Source organism: Aspergillus affinis (assembly GCF_023601865.1).
Source record: "Aspergillus affinis strain CMG 70 chromosome Unknown NODE_19_length_383810_cov_86_361570, whole genome shotgun sequence".
Lineage (NCBI taxonomy): Eukaryota > Fungi > Ascomycota > Eurotiomycetes > Eurotiales > Aspergillaceae > Aspergillus > Aspergillus affinis.
In genome coordinates, this window is record NW_026515800.1 from 118304 (window position 1) to 141928 (window position 23625).

General features: G+C 52.0%; 8 protein-coding genes across 8 annotated transcripts; 3 read left to right on the forward strand and 5 right to left on the reverse strand.

The window, feature by feature from the left end:
* Positions 1-56: 56 nt before the first annotated feature.
* Positions 57-1278, reverse strand: KD926_003823 (nuclear transcription factor Y subunit beta; the record flags this gene model as incomplete). Its single annotated transcript, XM_053097725.1, has 4 exons — positions 57-299; positions 396-523; positions 591-701; positions 1125-1278. The coding sequence occupies 4 exons, from the start codon at positions 1276-1278 to the stop codon at positions 57-59; spliced, it is 636 nt and encodes a 211-aa protein (XP_052958274.1).
* Positions 1279-3616: 2338 nt separating this feature from the next.
* Positions 3617-5310, reverse strand: KD926_003824 (putative alpha/beta hydrolase; the record flags this gene model as incomplete). The annotated part of the gene is made up of 2 exons (XM_053097726.1): positions 3617-5122; positions 5203-5310. 2 exons carry the CDS (start codon positions 5308-5310, stop codon positions 3617-3619), a joined length of 1614 nt encoding a protein of 537 aa, XP_052958275.1.
* A 910-nt stretch (positions 5311-6220) lies between these two features.
* Positions 6221-7612, forward strand: KD926_003825 (Spo7-like protein; the record flags this gene model as incomplete). The annotated part of the gene is made up of 1 exon (XM_053097727.1): positions 6221-7612. The coding sequence occupies one exon, from the start codon at positions 6221-6223 to the stop codon at positions 7610-7612; it is 1392 nt and encodes a 463-aa protein (XP_052958276.1).
* A 566-nt stretch (positions 7613-8178) lies between these two features.
* KD926_003826 (MCM DNA helicase complex subunit MCM3) lies at positions 8179-11610 on the reverse strand (the record flags this gene model as incomplete). Its single annotated transcript, XM_053097728.1, has 8 exons — positions 8179-8215; positions 8288-10344; positions 10400-10663; positions 10716-10818; positions 10881-10927; positions 11002-11053; positions 11166-11184; positions 11253-11610. The coding sequence occupies 8 exons, from the start codon at positions 11608-11610 to the stop codon at positions 8179-8181; spliced, it is 2937 nt and encodes a 978-aa protein (XP_052958277.1).
* A 182-nt stretch (positions 11611-11792) lies between these two features.
* On the reverse strand, positions 11793-15680 carry KD926_003827 (putative translation regulator (Cya5); the record flags this gene model as incomplete). Its single annotated transcript, XM_053097729.1, has 1 exon — positions 11793-15680. The coding sequence occupies one exon, from the start codon at positions 15678-15680 to the stop codon at positions 11793-11795; it is 3888 nt and encodes a 1295-aa protein (XP_052958278.1).
* A 485-nt stretch (positions 15681-16165) lies between these two features.
* KD926_003828 (signal recognition particle subunit SRP68) lies at positions 16166-18146 on the forward strand (the record flags this gene model as incomplete). Its single annotated transcript, XM_053097731.1, has 3 exons — positions 16166-16356; positions 16448-17590; positions 17642-18146. 3 exons carry the CDS (start codon positions 16166-16168, stop codon positions 18144-18146), a joined length of 1839 nt encoding a protein of 612 aa, XP_052958279.1.
* A 1512-nt stretch (positions 18147-19658) lies between these two features.
* Positions 19659-21480, forward strand: erg5 (C-22 sterol desaturase erg5; the record flags this gene model as incomplete). Its single annotated transcript, XM_053097732.1, has 4 exons — positions 19659-19818; positions 19889-20039; positions 20126-21374; positions 21439-21480. The coding sequence occupies 4 exons, from the start codon at positions 19659-19661 to the stop codon at positions 21478-21480; spliced, it is 1602 nt and encodes a 533-aa protein (XP_052958280.1).
* A 946-nt stretch (positions 21481-22426) lies between these two features.
* KD926_003830 (D-isomer specific 2-hydroxyacid dehydrogenase family protein) lies at positions 22427-23464 on the reverse strand (the record flags this gene model as incomplete). Its single annotated transcript, XM_053097733.1, has 1 exon — positions 22427-23464. The coding sequence occupies one exon, from the start codon at positions 23462-23464 to the stop codon at positions 22427-22429; it is 1038 nt and encodes a 345-aa protein (XP_052958281.1).
* Between the last annotated feature and the right edge of the window lie 161 nt (positions 23465-23625).

Below are 23625 nucleotides of genomic sequence, written 5' to 3' on the forward strand. Positions count from 1 at the left end.
CCAGGTTGGACCCGTTCAGGCACAGCTCCCGGATCGCTTCCCTGCGCAGAAGCAATCTAGTAGGCGTCACCACCTGTGCCGTTGTGCGGCTGACCGACCATGGGAGGGTAACCATAGGCAGCGGTCTCTTGCTCGGCAGCATCCAAACCCGAGTTCATGATACTGTTGGCGCCGTCGGCGGCGTCACCAAAGGCCCCGGGGCGGCCACCAGGACCAGCTCCCACAGCTCCCACGGGTCCACCGGCGCCATACCCGCTACTGGTTGGTCGGTTCTGGTGTTCGCCTCTTGCGGACTGTGTCTATACCGGTCATCAGCGCAACCTGTTCTCAATACACTAGACCATGCGTGGCTAGTGAGAAGGCCGGAGGAAACAAGGATGTTGCACAAGTCTTACCTCACGATACTTCGACAAATAGATTTTCAGGGCTTCTGCATAGTTTTCGAAACCAAGGGAAGTCATGGCAAACAGAATGTCCTCTCCGTTGACGGTTTTGCGTTTTTCCTGTTGGCATTTTTCGGATGCTGTGGTTCACACACCATGCCTCATTAGATAAGGGCGCATGCACATCCACAAAACAATAGTACTAACCTTCGCTGGTGATGAATGAGATAAACTCGCTCACACACTCCTGCATGCACTCCTTGGCTTCCTTTGCAATCTTTGCATTATCGGGAAGAGCCAGTTTCATGATACGAGCCACTTCATGGCAAGAGTTAGCTGTCTCCAATTGTTCCTCATGATCATTCGCAAGTGTGACAAGTAAATAAAAACGATGGAGCCAAATATAATCAGGGGGTACAAATGGCGTGCGCCATATGAAGACGATTGGCTGGAACAAGAACAATCCCCTTGATGGGGGTTAAGAGGGATAGTGAGGAAATATGAATCAAGTCAAAAAAAGGGGGAGGGGTGGAGGGGCAAGAGGAAGGAAGGGAGAGAATAAATAAGGAACCTTCCCCGGGAAGAACGAGTAAAAAAAAAAAAAGAAGGAAGAAAAAACATCAGAGAGGTCAGAAGGGTCTGGCGCAGTGTAGTAGGGCAGGATGGCTGTTGACCAGCAGGTAAAACGTAAGGTACGCGCAAATCAGGAGGACAGACGCGCTGCAAGGAAACGGAACTAACCATTTGCAATGGGTAACCATCTATCCTGCTCCTTTACCTCGAACTCTCCCTGGCCTTGTGCGTCTTGCTGTTCCTTGTCCATTTGGTCTTGCTCTTCACCCGATTGAACTTCAGGGTCCACCTCAGGTTCCTTGGAAGGGGAGGCCGACGACATGATTTTTAGCTGTTTGGCACGCGGTGGATACTAGAATTCTGGAAAAAGATGGCTGTGTCTAATTGCCCTGTTGGCAAGAAAACCACGTCACAGATGCGGCGCGCGGTGGCTGTCAAACCCTTGACGCTACAATCAACCTGCCCCAGGGGGAAGATGCCTTGCTGGGCAGCGATTCGCTTCACAGCAGCCTAAACGGGGAAGCAAGACAGTGTCAGCATGTGTGGGGGATTGGCAATGCTGCGACAACAGCGCTGCCCTGGCGGTGTGATTCAGGTCCACTAGGTAGACTGGGTATTATCCCACTAGGACGGCAATGATGACAGGGGGCGCCCGATAAGGCTCTGGTTTTTTTTTTTTTTTTTTTTTTTCTTTCGAATAAACCAAAAAGCGAAAGAAAATAATTTCCTTCAAATGGGAAAAAAGACCGAGGAAGGTCAAAGCTGATTTGATGCCCAGTGATCTAGGAACTTTCTTGGGCTCCCCCGGGGAGGGCAGGCAAGTGGAGGGAACTAGAACTTACAGAATGCAGTGGTAACGTCAACTATGCGCGGGAAATCCAGCACAGCAACACGGGAGATGTGACGCGGGTAATGCGACACGGAAGTAACCAGTGGGTCAAGAACAGGCAGGTTGTGCAAAGCAGAGTCCAAATCAACCTGACTAAAATGCAATCGGGTTATTTTTGGGGGTGATGCTTCGATGGATCTTGCGTATCCCTAGAGATAATTGGTCTAGGGGATTGAAATGTCACAGGAGGACAGTTAGTATTACTCTGGAGACGGCCGCGATGCGCGCAAGCCGTCAATTGGCGAACCAGAGGTGCCTGGCAGAACGAGCACGATCACTGGTTGCTGGGGACAGTACAACGCCAATAGTTGCAGAGATGAAGACTAACCAAGACTGCTCCAAACCAAACCGGCAGAAAAGGTGGGATGGATGAACCAGGAATGATACTCGATGATTGACTGATTGGTTGAGGGTGCAGAACGTCTGTCTGGCTGGCTGAAATGAATAATGGATCGCGACTTCGATGGATGGAAGATTGGAAGGAGGATCGAGCGAACGAGAGAAGTCGGCGCCGCCTGGCTGCCGGCGTGACGGCGCTTACCGTCCCCATACACAAACCGTGGTATTTCTGGGCCTGCGGGGTTTAGTGCGGTATTCTGTCGCTGGTGGGCGGGAGAGGGGGTGGTTTTGATACCGTTATGCACGTGATAGCAGCCATCAGTCATCATTTGCATTGTATGCATCGCTCTCTCTTTCTTTCGGTTTTCTCTTGTCTTTCCTTCTCCCTTCCTCTCATTACCCAAGGATGGGTGACCTCTGTCTCGAAAACTGCATAGTTTCTTCTCTCCCCCATCCATCAGGTATCCGTCATCTCTCTCTCGGCTCCCTGCGTCACGGAAGACGGACCGGGCGTTTTCAGGCATCAATCGCAATCCAAGACATCGGATGAGCAAACAGAAGGTGTCGGCAACGTCCTTCTTGATGCTACAGTACATGAAACCGTGAGAATCTCTGGGTCAGGCAAACCTGCAGTGGACCCGGCTGTCGCCCAATCCCATCCAAGTTGACCACCATCTCTTCGCATTGGACGGACGATGTTCCTACCCAAGTTCTCGTTCATGGATGCCTTAACTTTGCGCCTGAGAGTTCTCGTCCGCCCTCCATCTCGGATGGGATGATGTGGACAGAGACATCGAAGACAAAGAAGGAACCGATGATGATCAGGATGATAAAACAAAACGACAGGGGGAGTCTGATCATCATCGGTGGTCGCATTATTGGTTCTTCGGTGCTACGTGCATCTGCAGATTGGTCGAGGCTAACATGAAGCAGCCAGTAGGCGACTTTCCCCTGCCCACCATCACGATCGATCTGGGGAGAACCAAACGCCCCGATTTCCTGGCCTCGCTGGTGCCGACTGCAGCCAAGAAGATTCCGAGGTCACCTTAAACGGCCTTCCTTCTAATTTGCTCTTGCCTCGTGCCTCTCCCCTCATTCCTCAAATCATGTTGTTCTGTCCGTTTGGGTCATGACGACGTCCTGGCTTAGCGCTAGGTTCTACCCTGGCCACAAGGGTCTAGACAAATCACTCTTTGATGATAGCATCATACCTCTTATCTCGTATAACTTCTATGTTCGGTATTTCTATCTGTTTAATATATACTAGTATACATCATGCATATCTGTGGATATCAAGGCATGTTAGGCGGCATGACGCCGCCATCCTGCCTTGCCCAAACGAACACCCAAACGCGCCGCCAACAAACAGATCAAGGAAATGGAAAGAAACAAAAATGGGACAGGCAACAAAATTCACATGGGTCGAGAGCGCTCACGGCTTCTTCGCTCTTTCTTTCCGGCCTACTTCTTCCATTTCCGACAAAATTATGCGATTGAACTCTTGCCAACCGTCCAAGTAGATATGGTGCCCCGAGTTTTTGATGACCACCACTTTAGCCGAGCCATTATCGGATTCACGCTCCTCCGGAGTAGCCGTGCTCAGAATGCGGTTTTTCTCTTCCTCGAGCTTCGCCCGGGCCGCCTGGCCACCTTTGACATCCATCCAATCATGGTCACCATACATGAAGACAATGGGCAAGCCATTCTCCCGTTTCACGGACAAGAACGGGGGTGAAACAGTCGAGCTTGGACCGGAGGCAGCACCAGAAGGCGATTGAGGGGGTGAAGAGTCTCTGACCTCGGCAGGCTCCCACGAGGATGAGGACGGAGACGAGGCTTGAATCATTTGCCGGCCAACCCCTTCAATCCGGCGGATCAAAGGACTGCGGGCAAAGGCTCCTGGGGCGAGGATGTATGCGAGGGCATACTCTCCACTGCCCCGTAAGCTAAATATCGAATACGAGTAGTCATGAAGCGCCTTTGCTTCTTCGGCAGGCAAGTGGGAGAAGCGTCGAGAGCTCCAACCCGACACTAGCCGTGGGCCAAAGGGCCCTGCCCATCGCACCAGAGTAAAAGGCGAGATGTTAGCATCCCAAAGGTAGGCAAACCACTTAGGTACCATTCGGCGTGGAGGTCGATTATCAGGCCCACTTGTAGGAGCTCCCTTTAGAAGAATGTTGTTGTCTCCTTTCTGCACCGACGAAGCGGGCTCAGTGATTTCGCGTTGGTCCTGGGTGACCTCATTGGCCATGGTCGATTCTGAAGGTTCGGGCATATCCGCTGATACCGCATACGGGTCCTCTGGGATGCCTACCGGAGAGGCAAGAATGAGCTTGTTCAAACGACCGGGGTATTTGAGAGCATAGGCTACCGCCATGTAGCCACCCAAGCTGTGACCCAGCAGAGTGAATCGGTCGATTTTGCGCTTAACACGCCACTCCTCCAGCGCATCGATGAACCAGTCCTCGGCTTCTTTGATAGCATCTTCGCGTTTCTTCGCCTTGATGCGAAACGCGGGCCGGGTGCTGCGACCCATGCCCAGCAGATCGAGGGCATGAAGTTGCCACCCTTGCAACCGACTCAGAGGCTCAAAGTTCTTGTAAAAGAATCCCAGACCGGCCCCGTATCCGTGAATCATCACCAGATGTTGATCTGCTTGCTCCCCGACTCTCTCCACGGAAAATTCGTTGAGAGCCCGGTGTTTGCCGCTCAGTTCCACCATGCTGGAGCGCCATCGTCGAGGACCGTACGGATCGTCAAGAGAATTGGCGGACACCTCGCCTTCTTGACTGTGGTCCGCAGACTGTAGACTCCCCAGTTCGTCGCCCGGAGGGGCCGTCTTATTGCCGGTTTGCAAATGAGTGGGAGGTTGATGTTGGAGGTAGGGAAGATAGGATAGGACTTTATGTTCAGCTGCGGCGGCTGGTAGACTCGCCCACTATGAAAGACAGCTTTTAGTAAAACCGTTGATCCGTGGTCCTTGATTTTCCTTCGAGGCTCGTGAGCTCAGGAACCTACCCACTGATTGAATCCTTCTCTGTAGCCGAGGGGAAACCATGCCAACGGGGGAGGCGTGGCGCTAGCCCCTCGAGCCGCATGAGGGACGCCTTCTTGTTGGGAAGACATTGAACTGTCCGGTCTGCGATCTTGAAAATCGTTTCTCGACGAGTCCAGTGATTCCGATGTCATAGAAGAACTAAGCCGAATATTTGCAGGAGTCGACGACGAAAGAAGGCGGGGAGATTCCAAGGAGGTCCAAGGTCGGCAGCCTTGGAAGGCTAGATAAGGGAGTCGCGCGGTAGACACCTTGTCGCGTAAAGTTCAGAGCGACAGAGGCTTTCTCTGTCACTCCAAAAGCAACAGCAAGGAGACGGTGCAGGCAGAAAGCAATGTTTTATAGTCAGCAGTCGATGGATTTTGGATGACAGGTTGCAAAATCCGAACGGGGAGAGCGAGGCTAAAGGCCATTAACCCCGACCAATAAAAAGCCAAGGAAATCAACAGGTCCGTCGAGGGAGATTGAGGCTGAAGGCAAAGGAGGCTATGCACAAGGACTAGGTTCGAAGTGGGAGGAAGGAAGACTGAACAATGCGACAGCGCCAACGATCGCGACGGTGGACGAGGCAAACACGGCGTGGATCATCGGAGGGGAGAAGACGTCAGGAATACACCTCAGGCAGCTCTCAACGCCTCAGCGCCTCAACGCCTCAGGCCAGAGCACGGAGGTTGGTCATGTGACCGATGACGCTGCCTCGGTACCCGCGAAACATACGATGACCATACGGTAACATTCCTCCTTTCATCATCGCCGTCGATTTCAGGTTGTTCATCCGCTTCATCGCTTGTTTTCCCTTTTCTCCTTCTTGTCCGCCTCTCGCCCTCTCGCAATGCGGTAACGCCTGGCCGCAGCGGCCCTTCTGTCCATAGTCTTCTCTTATCCGGACTCTTGGGGGCTCTCTTATATCTCCATCTAGATCCAGATCTCTCGACTTACCGCTGCTACCTTTTCTCCCCTACCTCGACGGCTTAGAGTGCCATGGCTTCCCCAAGCTTGGATCAGCTGGTGAAAGGGTCATCTGCCTCCGGAAAACCCCTTCCATCCTTGTCGCCTGCGCCCGATGCATCGACCTCGCACCTACGAGCAGATTCCTCGATCTCGTCGGATTACTCTTCCCCGCCACGTTCATCAACCCCAGATCCACTGTCCACGTTGCCATCAGCTCCGCCCCAAATATACCTGAACCTGCTCATTCTGGAGAGCTCCCTTCGAGCGCAGTACCTGGCGCTGCGTGAACGTCGACGACAGAATACGTTTTTCCTTCTCCTACTTGCTGCCTGGATCGCATACTTTGCCTATGCCCTTTTTCTTCGACCACGAGAAGATGGCCGCGGGGTAGGAGGCTCGGTTTACTGGGTTGTGGAGATGGGAGACAAAGTTGCCCTCCTAGGGGGTGTGGTCACTGCCCTTCTAGTCTGGGGTACCGGGCAATGGGAGCGTGGAGTGCGTTGGCCGCGGCGCTGGCTCGCTGTCGCCAATCGCGGTCTTCGCAACATGAACACCAAGATCGTTGTGATAAGAGGTCCCTGGTGGCAGGAACTGCTGTCTTATCTCTCTTTTCTATTCCCGTTCTCCACGCCCCTTTTCCCTTCTCCTATTGGAGATTTTTATTTTATAGAGCGGCCGGCATCTGAGAAACGTGTTGGTGGTCGGCAGTACCATCAGCAGTGTCATAACGTGGACCCCGAGTCAGGACTTGTGGAAGAGGACCTCAGTCCCGGAGGAGATTACATTCGGTTACTCCTTCTACCCAAGTCGTTCTCCCCCGAGTTCCGAGGAAATTGGGATGACTACCGAACCGAGTATTGGGAGAAGGAGAACGAGCGACGCGCGCAACTGCGTCAGAAACTACGCCAGAAAGAACGTCTTTTGTCCGAACAAGACGGAAGCTGGTTTGGGTCATTCTGGTTTGGGTGGAAGGCAGCGCGACGGCGACGACTCGCAGCGGCCACGCTCAACAGACCCATGGAAGGCGAAAAACATCGCCATCACCACCAGCACCCCAGTATCTCTAGACTCAGTCACGAACTCAAATCTCCGGTCCGACGTAGCACGCGCTCGGACTCCCATTCCCGTACGCCTTCACGTAGCACCACTCCCGTCGACGCGGACGATCGTCCTCCTTCCAGGTCCTCTGCAAGCGGCCGTCCGCGGCGAGGAAGCACGCCGACCTTGACGTCAGCCTCCGAGCAGAGCCCTCAGCATCGGAAAAAGAAGGGGCCCAAAACACTGACCCGGGGTCTTTCGCCCCTAACCCAGGCGCAAATCAGGGAGGGAGTTCGTACGCCTTCTTTCTCGTCCGACGATTCCACAATGACAGGCCTAGGGGACGAGAAGACGAAAGTCAAGGAAGAGCCGGTGGACAATTGAGCGACACACCTCTTCTTCTGCACTCATCTTGCCCTTGCGTGTGCCTAGCGATGATGTACTAATACCCCCAATTCGACATTTGTCGGTTGGTTGCATGATGCATGTTTATTGGAATGCTGTCATGGATATATGCCTTTTTTTTTCTCTCCTATTCTTTCCATTGATCTATTCTTTTCTCTTCCCATCTCTTCTTCTCGGGTTTCTTTTTAATCATTTTTGTATCCCACTCTAGATCTTGTCAATACATTTTGGGTCTGCGATAAGCAGACCTTGCAGGGTATAACAACGCAAAAACACGACTGGGTCTGATTCTGGGCGTTACCATGTAAATACTGAATAAAAGAGGCTTTCACGAATCTAATTATTTCACTATTTTGATTTATGCATTGGGTTTCAAAATGTCAAACGGGACATTGCGGTACAAGGGGAGAAGAAAACTCCTAAGACGCCGTACCACCAACTATCCGTATGTGAGGATATCGGAGAAACAGAAAACAGATAAAAAAAAAAATCATAGCTGCCGTTATTCCCACCATTTCCCAACTTCATCTCTTAAAACACATCGATTAAATTCTATAAACTGTCTCGTCATCTTCAAGGAACCTATTGATAGAAAATCAGGTGGTCAGCTAACTAAGATACTCCAGGTTGGTGATTGGAGGGAATCAAACTTACATCAACTCATTTCTCTCGTTCATGGCCTTCAAGGCCTGAATGGCTTCTGCTCGCTGGAACACATGTCCTTCGCCGAGCGAGCGGTTACTGCGAACCGCAGTGTTCACAGCGCCAATGAGTTCCTCCACGTCGGCGGTATCGCCGCTAGCGAACACTTGGGTTCCCATCAAGGGACCAAGGGCCTGGCGGAACACGGTCAGACGAGCGGGCTGCAAAGGCTGCGAAGCGCCACCGGCGGACGCCGTCTGGGACTGCGAGTTGTCGGTCTGGGACTGGACGAGCTGTGAAGCAGGTCGGGAAGATGCCACGGACAACTGAGACTGGCTCTGAGTCTGGTTACGAGTGGCGCTCGATCGGAGTCGCTGGCCACGGGGACTAGCGCTGTATAAGCCGTCGCCACTCTCCGACACATCGTCTCCATCGGCATCCATTTCGTCAACGGTCGAACGAGCTGCTGCACGTGTGCTTGTCGTGCCGCCTCTCCGAGTCGACCGCGTACTTGCGGTGTTTGCCGGCGTGGTGTCGTCGTCATCGTCGGAGTCTGAGCCGCTGGACTCGGAGTCCTCGTCAAAGGTGGCAACCTTTCTTCTCTTCCGGCGCTCATCCTCAAGGACTTCTTTGAACATGGCGAAACGGAGGATAGATTCGGCCGTCTTGGCATCGCGCTCTTCAACCCGGCTGGACAAGCGAGATTTCGCGTGGGCAGTCGACAAACGGATCAACGTTTCAAGGGTACGGGCTGTAATGGGAGAAGTTCTGCGCTGGTTGCCAGAAAGGTCGTCGTTTCTCAATGCCGAGTAGGTTGAAACAATGTGATCAGCAGCTCCCTTGGTTAGCACGGGCTTGACACGCGATTTAGCATATTGAATGTATTTCTTCACGAAAGGAATGCTCAGAATCTCAGGGTTCTTTCCCTTGTTCCGGCCGGTGTTGACCATGCCGGCGTGAAGCATCACGTTGAATTTCTCAAACACCTCCGTTGGTTGGTTGGAGTCTTGGTTATCCTCAAGCCCGACACCCAGGCTCTGGTTGAGTTGTTCTCTAACAGGAGCGCCTTCTTCAACACCAGGCTGGCGGTAACGGTGCATACGCAGCACGTGTTCCGAAACCATTCGGTCCCGGGCATCCTCGATATCATCCGTCATGACGAAGAGTAAATCGAAACGAGACAGGAGAGAATCTGGCAAGGCAATGTTTTTATGGGGGTCCTTATGAGGGTCGTACTGTCCGTAAATAGGGTTGGCCGCAGCCAAAACACTGCAACGAGCGTTCAAACTCGTATGGATACCGGCTTTAGCAATAGTGACCGTCTGCTGTTCCATCACTTCGTGGATAGCCACGCGGTCGACATCGCTCATCTTGTCGAACTCATCGATACAGACAACACCACGGTCACCAAGAACCATTGCACCGGCCTCCAGTCTGCGCTCCCCGGTTTCCTTGTCAGAAGTAACGGCGGCCGTAAGACCAACTCCGGATGATCCACGGCCAGTTGTCGCAATTGCAAGAGGAGCGGTGTTCAGGACAAATCGCAGGAGTTGCGATTTGGCGGTGGAAGGATCACCAACCATCAGAATGTTGATATCACCACGCAGGTGGGTGCCGTTGTCAAGGTTCTTCTCCATACCACCCAAAAGCATAAGCAGGATCGCCTTCTTAACATGATCATGGCCATAGATACTGGGTGCAAGCGAGTGTGACATCAGCTCGAAAACGTTCTTCTTCTTTGAGATCTTGTTGATGTTTCGAATATCGGTATCGGTAATAGTGGCCTGCGCAATTCCTCCGCCGGACTTTGAAGATAGTTGAATGATGTTGTTTGCGAGAATGAGGGTACGGAAAGTCGACGATCCGGAGTTTGCGTTCCGGTTTCCTAGAGAGCGGTAGATACCGACCAGCTGAATTCGGTCTCCGGGTTTGGCTCGGTCCACCAAGTCATCGTCAAGGATCACATCCACGCTTCGGGGCAGCTGACCAGCCGGTGCTCGCTCGGGCATTTCTTGAATCGAGATCGTTTGATGGTCCATATAAGTAGAGTAACCATACTCGGTAATGAGCTATAAGAAGAAGCATTAGTGACTGCTGTTAATTTGGCTTCCTATCAGCGCATACCGGGTTCTTTTCATCGTCCTCCTGGGGATAGACATTCAAATTCGTAGCTCCACTCGCAGTCATAGTCTGGTCTCTGTACTTTCTCGCAAGGAATCGGTCCTTGCGCTCACTGTAATGAACACTCTGGATCACTTTCGGTCGAACCAATGAGCACTTTGTAACAATGCCCTCTAGGGAGATCATCCGGTTCAGATGATTCGACCCTAGAGTTCTAGGATTGCAGGCGAATTCTCCGAAGGCTCCAACATAAGCGCAGTAGTAGTTCTGAGGCATGTCAATCTCTGTAGATGGATTGCCGGAATCTGGGTCATCGTACCACATCGTCTGCTGTTTCTCTCGAGGACCGGCCCAACGACTTGATGACATCTTTTAAAGCTCTGTCGAAGGCTTGCGAGTAATCGAAAGGATTTGTGAGCAGGCTTTTTTGCCAGATCAGCTAAGAGACTCTTCCATTGATAGCTTATGCTTATGGACAACATACCCATCGGCAATTTCGCGGTTGTGGGCTCTGATTTCATCGATGCTAACCTATAGCAGAAGAAATATTTGTTAGCTTTATATTTCCCGACCACATGGGGGTACATGATCGCCAGGAGACATACTATCAAGCGACGTAGACCCCGGTTTAACATCAACACAATATCTGCCCGGTAACTAGCTGGAAGTCAGCCTCCATATATATATATATATATATATATATATTTTTTTTTTTCCAGAAAGGAACGGTTGCCCCCAGAAAGGGAAGACCCAGCGAATGTCCACGAACCTTCGCGCTCTTGCATCGGCTAAATCAGAACAAAAGGAAATCGAGATTAGCATGCGAAATGAAGTAGACGAGCATCAGAGCGCTTACTTGGATCGAGAAACTCAACGGCGGCACGCACACGATCCTGAGCGGCCTCATCACGGAGTTGCACTCCGTCGTCCATGGCGAAGAAATCTGTCTCAGAAAGCGGCAATAGAGAATGGAGATCGAAACGAGCCAGATAGCTGGTCCGAAATTGGGTGACCTGGTGGGCAAGGACCTGTGGTGGAGGTGTTCTTGTTCCCTTGCGGAGCTGGACGAAAGAGTGGGATGGCGGAGGATCCTTTTCGACGCTGACACGCCGTCCCGATCGGGCAGAATTGAAACGCGTCTCTCGCCCGGCCCGACGCGTGTCGACGCGGAAGTTATGCTGCTGAGTCAGCGCGGTTTTATGCCAGTTGGGCATTTCCCTTTTAGAACTGAATAACTAACGAGACAGCAGATGATCAAGACAATGCAGCTAATGATATTCATACAAGCTTATGTTCTGGTTATAGTCACAGTATGGTACACTTTGGGAAATGAGATGAAATTATATACATATAAACGCCAATGTCATGCTTCTGGGACATTTCCCCAATGCTCGGACTAACGCGAGTCCTCATCGTTCTTTTCAAACAGTTCTCCCTCGGGAGGCTGATCTTCTTTTTCCAGCGACGGAGAATTGTCATCTTGTTGATCGTTTTCGTCGGGGCTGTCACGTTGTTCGACATCGAACACCTCGTCGATCACTCCATCGGCGATGCGTCGGGCCTCAAGAAGGGATTCAGTCTCAATATCGTACTCATCCTGAGAGTCGATGATTTGTTCAGGGGGCTCGGATGTGTTGTTGTCAAATGAGAGCGTCTCGTCAATTATAAAAGAATCCTCGGCAACTTCCGTGGTGTTATCCGGGTCAGGTCGAACGTGCGCGAATTGCAAAGCCAGAGCTTCGGCCTCTTTCTCTTTCTCGGTTTTCTCAGTCCCTGCTATTTCCCCTGTTTCTGCTGTTTCATTGGCCTCCTCGTCTTCCTCAAGCCCCTCTTCGTCGTATTGGTCATCGTCTGCCTTCTCTGGCTGCGGAATGGCCCGGCGTCTACCCCCTACTCCAAGGATACCACCAGTCCATACGAAGTGCTGAGATCCACTCGCGTAATTCTTCTTGTCACTTCGTTCCTGGCGACGTCGAAGCAACACTCCCTGGAATTTATCACGTAGAAGAGGCATGTTGGCGATCGCCTTGATAGTTCTCGGTGCCTCCCTATAGAGCGCTTTCACTTCGGCCGACCCGTCGTAGAGACTCCTCTCGCGAAATCTAAGCAAGGATGAAGCCAAATACACCATAGAGATATAAGTAGGTTGTAGAAAGCCCGGTTGAATATTGCTCCAGTACCGCCGCCCTTCTTTACCAAGGACGTGGGGAGGTTTCGAGCGATTAGGTTTCTCCATCAAGTCAATACTGTCCGGAACTCCATCGGGCTTCAACCCATAACTTCGGCGTAGGTTCTTCCAGCCAGGAAAGTTTGGCATGAATTTTGTTTCGAAGATGGTAAACGCTTCGGCCTGGTCTGAAGGTCTATCAGAGGAGGCAAGCATTTGTACCATGGTTGACCAATTGAAAGTCGTCAAAGAAAAGCCTGCCTTCTTGATGTCTGATGCAAGCTGAGGAATCTTCCAGGCCTCGTTCCGATAAGCCAAAGATCGCATGTATAATGAAAGCGGCCGAGATATCCAGAACCGATATGAGGGTAGGGCAGACTTCCTAGGCCAAGGCGCTTCCGAAGTAGCAGATTGCAGAACACCTTCTAGCTCACTACGTACGGAGATCGGCAGAGACGGTTGGGGCGGACCGACTTCGGTAGCATCAGCAGTAGGGGGCTGTTTTGTAGACAGCCATTCATCAACATTGAACCGGCTGGCTAACAGTCTGGCACGAGGGAGAACCATGTTCCAACACTCTTCTACCTTTTGGTATTCTCCACCTTTCAGATGGGCGAGCATCAATGCGGAAATCAGTCGAATTGGCGCTGCTTCCTCCGGGACATCGGCGGCAGTCAGATATTCGTCGAACAGCTCACGAGCCCTCTTCGAGGCTCCTCTCGTTCCGTAGGCATTGATGATATGTTCGAAGTACACAACAGGGAATGCATTACTGGGCGATCGGCTTCCTGCACCGGGTAATGGCTGCTTGGATGCCAGCTTGGTGCGATCAAACTCGACGAGGGTTTTCGACAAGAACTTTTCGGCATATTCCAGACGAACTTGGGCAGCATCGGCCTCTTCACCTCCATCCTGCGCAAGCTGTAAGTCTCGGTAGAGCTGGGTCCTCAGAACAAGTAGATGAGAGCTCAATCCGGGCTTGTTGAAACGCTCTTTGATCTCGCGGAAGATGATATGCACCATGTCGCGATTCCGGGCTTTGACATAACCATATAAAATAATAGTATAGTGGAATTCAGACGCAAAAATGCGACGGCTTCTGTGAAGTGTCCGCAGGATTCGGCGTGCTGAATCTGTTTGGTTTATGAGCACCAAGCCGAGCATGAGGGCGCCATAAGTCATCTCATCCGGTGCTAGGCCGATCGCATCCATACGGGAGCGGATCCTGGAAATAGCATCCAGATTCAGCCGGAAAGCATGGTTCCAAAGCAGCAGGTTCCACATTCTCAAGCGCGATCCCTTAACACGCAAGTCAAGACATGTCTCTGCAACGCTCTCAGCCAGGTCAAGCCGGTTATTCTTGCAATACGCCTCCACGACGGTATCAAGGAGCGGGGTTGTGATCTGCACTTGTTTCTTCTTGGCGAGAACAAGCAGTTGTCGAACAGTTTCGATATCGCCCCTATTGGCACTCAATCCCATCAACGTACCGAAGGTGTGCGAGTTGGGTTCGATTTGGTATTCTAGCATTGTCTTGAAGGTTTCAAAAGCACCATTGAAGTTATCCGATCTGGCATGCGCAGTGAGAACAATGTTCCAGCAGATAGTATTTGGCGTAAGACCGAACTCTTCCGAAATTCTATTGAAATGATGAAGCGTCGACTTTACATCACCAGCGCTGGCATGAACGTATAGAATTGGAGTGATGAGTTTCCGGCTCAACGGTTTGCCATGATCCAAAAGATACCTATCAAAAAGACGAGTGACATTTTGCACGTCGCCAGCTCTTGAAAAGGCGAGCAACGCATTCCTATATGCATAAATCGATGGTTTTCGGTAGAATTGAGTAAATTCATCCAGCAAATACTGAACTCCAGCGGTTATTTCCAGCGCGGCAAGCCGTTCTATAAGCTTGCCCAATATTTTAGACGGAGGCACTTCTCCCTGCAATTGCCAGCGAAAGTTGCGGTACACAAGGATGGACTTGACGAATGTCGAACGGATGTCAGAAGAGTGGAAAGTTTCGATAAGGTCGAGATAATTGCGGGGTGTGAGAATGTCAAGTGCATGATACTTTCGCAGAAGAAGCAAGAGATTCTCGGTCGGTATGTTTTCAACTACATCTCGACTGGTGAAGACATGAGCGAGAAAAAACGAAGAAAGGCCACGAAGAGATACATCCGCATCTCCCCCATCCAAGTACGTAGATAGAGCGAGCAGATTCTGCGCAAAGTCAGGTGCAGAGAGTTGAGGCATAAGGAGGCTCCAGAGCTGATCCTCGGAGGATGTCGGCTTCGACTGCCATATATCTTGAAGAGCCTCCCAATTGGCGGCTGCAAAGAGGTTCGCTAGTGTGAAAGCCCAGCAGTTGTGACCACGATGCTTGGAAATGGCTTCCTTGCAGATTGAAATCATCTCCGTAGCTAGCTCATTAGAATGATAGGATCTAGCCAGGTGTAAATAGTCTTCGGCAGATCGAGAGTCGACTGAGATCCCATCAAATAATCTTTTGGCCCTCCTGCAGTCGACGGCATGCGCCGAGCTACTAAGATAGGCCAGAAGAGGCGATGTCATATCCTCGGGATGTCCCAGCGCCACGTACAACGTCCATGCTTCATCATATTGACCTAGTTTCGCGTTGGCCAAAAGAGTGCCGAGTTTTCTTCGTGCTTCGCTCGTCTCGCCGAGCTCCTTGATCGTTTCGTCCTCCGGCTTGCATTCGCTAGCGGACTGTCGCAGACCAATAGCTTGTGTCGCATAGTTTCGAGAGAGGCCCGAAATGGCCTTCTTCCTCCGTCGGGGAGGAAGTCTTCTGGGAGTTCGTAGTAAACAAGACGTTACAACTTCCTGTGCGTGTGGCGGGTACAAGAATTCGAGAAAAGGCGATCGCGCATCGTTCGTGACCGTGCCCGAGCTGGAATTACCTCCCAAAGCATTCGAGGGTCGCGTTAGTTTCGTTCGCAAGGAGATCAAAAGCCAGCGAAGACATTCGACGCTCGCAATGTTATTTTTCCCGGAACCGGAATTGAACGATTTGGGGCCACGGATCATGCCATTTGAATCCCGAAAGAAACGCCGTCCTGCGTTCTCAAGGCATCCGGCAGCCCGTTCCAGCATCACCCCCAAAGATTGCGGTGCTATGCCCTGAGATCACCGAGTTCGAAAAGGGACGCGTAGCATATCGGTCGGAGACACCTATTATTGGATGTGGAGGTTAGTGAAAGAACGAGGTTTCCCTAGTCAGGCAATGGAAAAGTCGTACCGGAAGAAGTCACCTTGTGCACCAAGCTTACAAAGCACAGCCAACCGGATTCTCCACGGAGAAAATAGGTAATCCGAGATGCACTTTGGATTCAATCGATCAGAGCCCAAGAGGGGAAACGCATCCACCGGGGTTGACGGCTAGTGTTGACACGGGGTGAAATTTCGAGAGGTGCAAGTTGACAAGCTTGGCCGATGCTGGAAAACAGAATCCCGCCGGTCACAAATCCGCCGGGCATTCGTTTGGCCGAGAACTGACCACGCCAGCCCGCACTCTCGCAATCACCCGCTCATTCTCATACTACTGTCCTTTCTGTCCATCTGCCTGCGTCCCCGGCACCATGGATATCACCGATTTTATTTTTGCTCAGCGGGAGGATGTTCTCCTCGCTGGGGACTACAATGGCTACCGTGCCCACGCAACTCGCAAATTGCACAAACTCCGCAAGAAGCTAGGACAGACCACCCCCAAAGGCCGAAAGTACACTGCCAAACCGCCGGTGAGCGCCGAAAACATCAACAACAATGTGGCGTAGGTTATTCGCTCCTCTTTGTTTCGCCTCCGAGACGCATCTGAACATCTGGGCGCGTTGGCTCTCCTGTTGACTAACACCGTCATTTAGATACGTTCATATCCTCCTTTTGAGCTCCGAACGGGCATGGGCACAGGCTATGCACATGAAGTCCGCACACTCGGCAGATCCGTCGGCAAAGGGGATTGTCGGAGCTGTCCGGCGCCAGATCATCTCAAGACTTAACAAGGCAACGGGCTACGCGAAGCAATTGGTACTGTTGTTGGAGGATCAGGCGGCTTCTGGCGCTACGAGTATCGACGTCCTCGAAGCACGCGCATACCTTGCGACGCTCTCCGGCGCGCTATGCCTTGACAAGCGCCAATGGAAGCAGTGTGTTGAGCATTACTCGATCGCCAAAGTGATCTATACCGCGCTTGGTCAAAAGTCTAAACGCGATGCGTTTCGGGATCTTCTCTCCAGCACTGTCGACCCCAGTCTCAGATACGCGGCGTATCAGATGAAACTGCCACGATCCAAGCCTCTCCCGTCCCTAGCTATCAGCTTCTTCCCGGCGGACACCCACGTCCGTGCAGAGGTTGAAAAGGTGGACCCGAATTGTTTCAATGAGGAGGCCGCTGGGACTCAGAAAACAGCCGATGGGGGAGTCCAGCAACTTCCCGAAAATATCACATGGAGGTCTCGGACCGTTCCTTTGGAAGATGCTGCGATCTCTCAGGCTCTGGCTGCCGCTGCCGCTGCAGAAACTCGTCTTACGTCGTGGCTTGCGGATGCTTCAGGAAAATCTGCCTCCTCGAAAGACAAGGCCGCCGCCTACGATAATGTCATTATCGCGAGTCAAGACGCGGTTGATGCGACCAAGACAGCAATTGACGATCTTGCTGGCGAGGGAGTAGATCCGGGAGATAAGAGGATGCAGAGTCTGCAAGTTACTCGTACTGCCGTGAATTATGCTTTGGTGGGATGGCGAATTGGGCGCAATCGCGTCTTGTGTGGTGAGCAAGACGGCATCTCTTTTGAGGCCGACCAGATCAAATCACACAAGAGTGGCAAAGCGCGAAACAAGCACGATGATGCCAAGGGCAAGAAATTGGCGCGCCTGCGCGAGAGAGTCGTCTTGTACGATTCCACGCTACAGAGTATCGAGTATATCCTGGAGCTACCTGGTGTAGCTGCGGACACTGCTTTCGTAAAGGAAATGGAAGTCAAGAGCTCTTACTTCCGCGCACTAAGGTACAACCCAGTTCCCCGGGATCGGTTGTGAACATACTAACCTGTGATTAGATGCCTTTCCATTGGGCGGTCCCACGGCATCTTAGGCAAGTCCCAGAATGCGCTCGCATTGTACTCGCAGGCGTTGACCCTCTCCTCCGAAGCATCGGGCACTTCTCTGGCCTCGGATGCGGAAGGGCCACCCAGGATTGACGTTTCACGCGGCCAGTTCCAGACCCTTTTGTCGACCTTGCAAGGCCTCGTTGCACAGTACCGTGGACTGGTGACCTTGGAAAAACTTTCCGAGACGCAGCAATCAACCTCAGCCACCCAGCGCCCTGCTGTTGAACGACTGCATGAATATTCCGGCGACGGATTGGATCTGGCGAATCTCGTGCCGTACCCGCCCAAGATGCAACCAATCCCCGTGAAGCCTCTCTTCCTTGACGTTGCATGGAACTATATTGACTATCCCCGTGACGGTAACGCCAACCATGAGGTCACTCAAGTCGAGACTGAACCCCCGGCGGAAGAAAAGAAGGGTAGTCGACGAGGTTGGTTTGGCTTTGGACGCTAGAGTAGGAATTGTGCCTATGCACATACTTGGACGGCTCTTTCTCGGCCGGTTTCGGGGTTCTTTTGTGAATAGATATGACATGACGATGGAGCAAAAGCGGATGTTACGAGTTGACGCGTATCTCAGTTTTGTATCCAGTGGTAGGAATGGGGAACTCGCTCTATGAATGCACTAAGGATTACGCCAATAGGAGGGTCACGCGTCAACAAATAGTTCGATGCTGTACGACTCGGCATGGTTGATGTGATCAGTAGTATTACGATTTGCGTCAAGGTTGACCATAATCAATTATATTCTCCACGGGGGAGTTAAGTACCTGTGTAAGATAATAACGGATGTCAAGCTATATATATGCCGCGCATGTATCCGTAGTTGTGTAGCACTCCGCTAGCTTAGCGCAGGCCGTCGATCCGTTGCGAGCTCGTAGTTATATAAGATCTGTTTACATCACTCTCGCCTGTATATAATAAGCGGTATATACTCCGTAACTAAGTATGCCCTACTTACAAATCAATGGGACGAGATGTCATTGTAGCGAGAAAGCCGAGCATAGCTGAGTCAGTCAGGGTCAACGCACGTGCCCTCGGACCCGGGTAAGACGAGACGGGAGTTGGACAGCCGAATCACCTTTCTGTCAATATTAATCTGGAGACATCCGTCGTTGTAATCACTATTCACCGTTGCACATTGGTCGCATTTTCCTAGTGCCCGATGATTGGTCTCAATGGCATGTCAACCGTTTTGGCCAGCGTGTCTTCGACTCTTAGTCTCTAAGTCTTCGCTGCGACAATTCCGGGGGTTCTCCTTGACCGAGCGAGATGCGGGGTGAGGCCTGGATGCCTGAGTTATGATAATATTACATGCATTACAGGTAGATATGCAGGCCTTACATCCGAATGCCTATCGCAATCAATCGGGGATTCGAGGCGGGCTACTGGCCATCAGTTCTCAGCTCCCACCGTATACAAAATAGTTCCTCACGGACCATTCCGGGATACGTTTGCTCCCAGTGCACTCGATAGCGAATCCATAGTTAGTACCGGGCGCAAATCTTGCAAAGATGAAAGATGGTGGCCTGAGGTACTTGGGGCTGTTTGGCCAGTTTGACTGGGGCTAACGCTTTTGGTCGAGTACCTGCATGGAGGCCCGCAGTCCGATTGGCTGGGGGGACGGGCCAGGAGGGAAATGAAGGGGCGCTAAACCCGATGAGGCATCGGATCTCTCCTCCTTTTTCTTGCACGGTTGGCCTCTCCGGTCCCTCCGTAGGCGCTGCTCTTTCCTGTTCCTTCCGCGTATCACAACATCCTTTTTTTACGGGATTTTCGTTTTTTTCTTTCTTTCTTTCTTGCTTTCTTGCTTTGTTCTTGAACAATCGTCCATTCATTCCTTCGTCCCCTTCTTCCGACTCGATCCTCTGTACCCCGAGGTCGTCTCTCCTCTTTCTTCCCCCCCACTTCTCTCCCCTTCGCGCTCCCTTCTCTTTCCCTTCTATCTCCGGAGAGTTTGTTCACCATGGCCAGCGTCAACGGGAGCTTCGCCTCCCCTGCCGCGGATGCGACCGTCACCCCCCGGCTCTTCCAGGCCGGTGGCCTCGTCTCTGCCTACCTGGAGGGTCTCAATGTTTGGAAGGCGATCCTGACTTTGTTTCTGGCTGCCGTGATTTACGATCAGAGTGAGTAAATCCCGACAATCCCGAAGTTCTTCTATCGGCAATCTTGGCTGACCCAGTTGGGCGAATGTAGTGCGATACTTTTGGCAAAAGGGTTCTATCGTTGGTCCCTCGTGGAAAATGCCTTTCATGGGTCCTTTCCTTCAATCGGTCAATCCTAAATTTCACGAGTACAAGGCCAAATGGGACAGCGGAGATTTGAGCTGCGTCTCCGTCTTCCACAAGTTGGTCCCACCCGCCCCCTCCAAATTGCGATTGGTTGCCATTGGCAGTGTCGCGTGCGATTCTCAACTAACAAACTGCTGCATAGATTCGTTGTCATTGCATCTACCCGTGACATGTCTCGGAAGATCTTCAATTCGCCTACCTACGTCAAGCCTTGCGTGGTTGATGTTGCGCACAAGCTGCTCGGCAAGACTAACTGGGTCTTCCTGGATGGAAAAGATCACGTTGACTTCCGTAAGGGTCTCAACGGATTGTTCACTCGCCAGGCGCTCTCGTGCTACCTTCCCCGTCTCGAAGAGGAATACAACAAGTACTACAAGCACTTCCTCGAGAAGTCCGAGGCCGAGAAGCATGCGCCTACTCCGTGGATGCCCGAATTCCGTGAGCTCATGTGCGCTGTCTCCTGCCGTACCTTTGTCGGCCACTACATCACCGACGAGGCCATCAAGAAGATCGCCGACGACTACTACATGATCACCGCCGCTCTGGAATTGGTCAATTTCCCCTTCATCCTGCCCTTCACCAAGGCCTGGTACGGCAAGAAGGCCTCGGACATGGTGCTTGAGGAGTTCGCCAAGTGTGCGGCTAAGAGTAAGGCGCGCATGGCTGCTGGCGGAGAAGTCAGCTGTATCATGGACGCCTGGGTCAAGGCTCAACAGGACTCCGCCAAGTATCGCGAGAAAATTGCCCAGGGTATTCAGGTCGACTCTAGCGAGAAGCCCCCTCAAGTCCTCCGTGATTTCACCAACTTCGAGATCTCTCAGACCATCTTTACTTTCCTGTTCGCCTCACAAGATGCCACCAGCGCCGCCTCCACTTGGCTCTTCCAGCTCATGGCCGACCGCCCCGACGTCTTGGACAAGGTTCGTGAGGAGAACTTGCGCGTTCGCAATGGCGACATCGATGCTCCCCTGACCATGGATCTGCTCGACAAGTTGGAATATACTCGCGCCGTGGTGAAGGAGACCCTTCGGTACCGTCCCCCCGTCATCATGGTTCCGTATCTGGTCAAGAAGGATTTCCCCATCACCGACAAGATCACCGTGACCAAGGGCTCCATGATCATTCCCTCCGTCTGGCCGGCCACGCACGACGAGGAGGCCTACCCCAACCCTGACTCGTTTGACCCCGATCGCTGGATCTCCGGCACCGCCGAGCAGCACCCCAAGAACTGGCTCGTTTTCGGCACGGGACCCCATTACTGCCTGGGACAAACCTATGCTCAGTTGAACTTGATGGCCATGATTGGTAAGGCCAGTATCGAGATGGACTGGGAGCATTTCCCTACCGAGAAGTCCGAGGACATTAAGGTGTTTGCCACGATTTTTCCTCAGGTATGTTGTCCCTCCTCCCCTTCGGCTGCCAAAATTCCATGCCCTCCTGCTAACAAACTAATAGGACGACTGCCTTCTCACTTTCCGTCCCCGTCCCCGTGCTTAAATTCTTTACTACTATTCTTCATTCCCCCCTTTTTTCTTCTTCTACATTGTTTCTCTTTCAAAAGCGAAGCTCGGGCTCATCCTATTCCTTTTGCGCTCTAGCGTCCTGCTAGCAGTGTCATGAGTTAGACCTTTGATATCTGGTCGGAATGATAAGATTCCAACCTTTGGTCCTCCAGCATTAAGCTTCTATCCTGGAGATAGAATGGCCGGACGCTTTATTTTCCCCCGTTGTTTTCCATTCTTGTTGTACCTACCTTTGTATTACTTCCTCGCGGGGTTCCTCGTTGACGGTCTTTGTCTTTTTTTTTCTTTTCTTTTCCACCCTTTTTTGTTTCACCCCCCCATTCTATCTTATTTCGGGTGGATAGGAGTCCAAGGACCTCAGATCTGGTTTTGCGAGCCGGTGATCTCTGGGGTCAAGATGGACCGGAGTACATGATTTTGAAATGATGCCTGTGGAACCCTCAGCTTCCGCGATGAAGAAATGGGCCACCTCCTTAGATACGGTATTTAGAACTAATAATAATTGCAGCTTTCTTGGATGATTCAGTCTAGGCTTATAAAGCTTGCTTGATGTATAACTTCGATCTCATTATGAAATGTTAAATTGTTTCCCACTTTTCGATGCGAAACTATGGAGAACCTGCAGCTCACCTGATCTCCTTTATTTAACGGCCGTAATTTGTATCTGTGCTTCCGCTGCAGTTTTCATCAGCGTTGCCTATATCTTCGACCCGACATCGTTCTTCCTTGCTCTCCATCCTAGGCGATCCCAGCAAGAGAGGATTTTTTGGCTTCATACCTTCCTGCGGTCATATCGCAAGTGATAATGCAAGACAAAAGGAGTCGTTCTAAGTGCTGTCTGTAAATCAGTTCTCTATATCTAACTCCTTCTATCTAGTCTATAACATCATCAGATCAATGCTATACACTTGATCCAACCACTAACGGGCAATCTCATTGACCGTCTCGCCTCTGCACCACCGCTCAATCGTATACTTAACCGCATCCTGCAGATTCACCAACGTATCCTCCGATAACCACGCCAAATGAGGCGTCAAAACCAGATTCAGTCCCTGAGCCTCAGCACTCAACAACGGCGAGTCTCCTCTCCCCGCCGGCTCTTTCGCAAACACATCCGTCGCAGCCCCCTCAATCCACCCCTGCTTGAGCGCCTTCAGTAGCGCACCCTCATTCACAATCCCGCCTCTCGCAACATTGATCAGCAGCGCCTGCGGACGCATCGTCTTCAACTCATCCTCCGATATCAAATCAACCGTCTCCGGATTCCGCGGCAAGCAGAGAATCACCACCGTTACTTCTCTCAGAACCTCTTCGAACGTCGTACGTCCTTCGCGCGGCTGTTGCTGCTGCTGCCCGCCCTTCCTCTCTGCAATCAGGACCCTCATCCCGAGAGCCTCGCCTACTTTCGCGATCCGTTGCCCGAGCGCCCCGTACCCGATCACGCCCAGAGTCTCTCGTCCGCATAGCACCGGCGCATGACCGTCCTTCGAGCGTAGTCGCCGATGCAATGAGCCCGTTGTCTTCCACTCGGTATCCTGCCCCGGAGAATCTGGGACTGCTGTTGTCGCGCAATGGAGCTGCACGATCTTGCGCCGAGTCGCGAAGTAAAGCCCGATGGCATGCTCGCTAACGCTCTCGACGTTGGTGCCGGGACAGTTGCATACGGGGATCCCCCGGGACCGGGCAGCTTCCTTGTCCACGCAGTCGGTACCTGTAGCCATGACTACAATGAGACGTAGGTGGGGGGTGAGCTCGGCGCTCAATTCGTTGGACGTGAGGGGGATGGTTGTCGTGATGATGATAGTGGCGTCCTTAATGCGCGGTGCCAGCTCAGATTGGGAGGTCCATTGGTGTTGGGTGAGAGTGTAGTTCTGCGGTTTGGGGAGATCGAAGGCCGGAATTGGGCAGTGTACGGCTTCTATTGCCACGATGTTGTGGTGTTGGCTGTCAACGGACATTTTGGTCTCGCAATTCGATGATGGACGAGTGGTATTGGTGCCCTGGTAAGATGAAAGGGTAAAGGAATTCAATCTTGGGATGCAAAGCTACTACCTAATAAATCATAAGGTACCTAGAGTATCGGTGGGGTGCACGCCCTGTATGTGACATCCTATCCAGT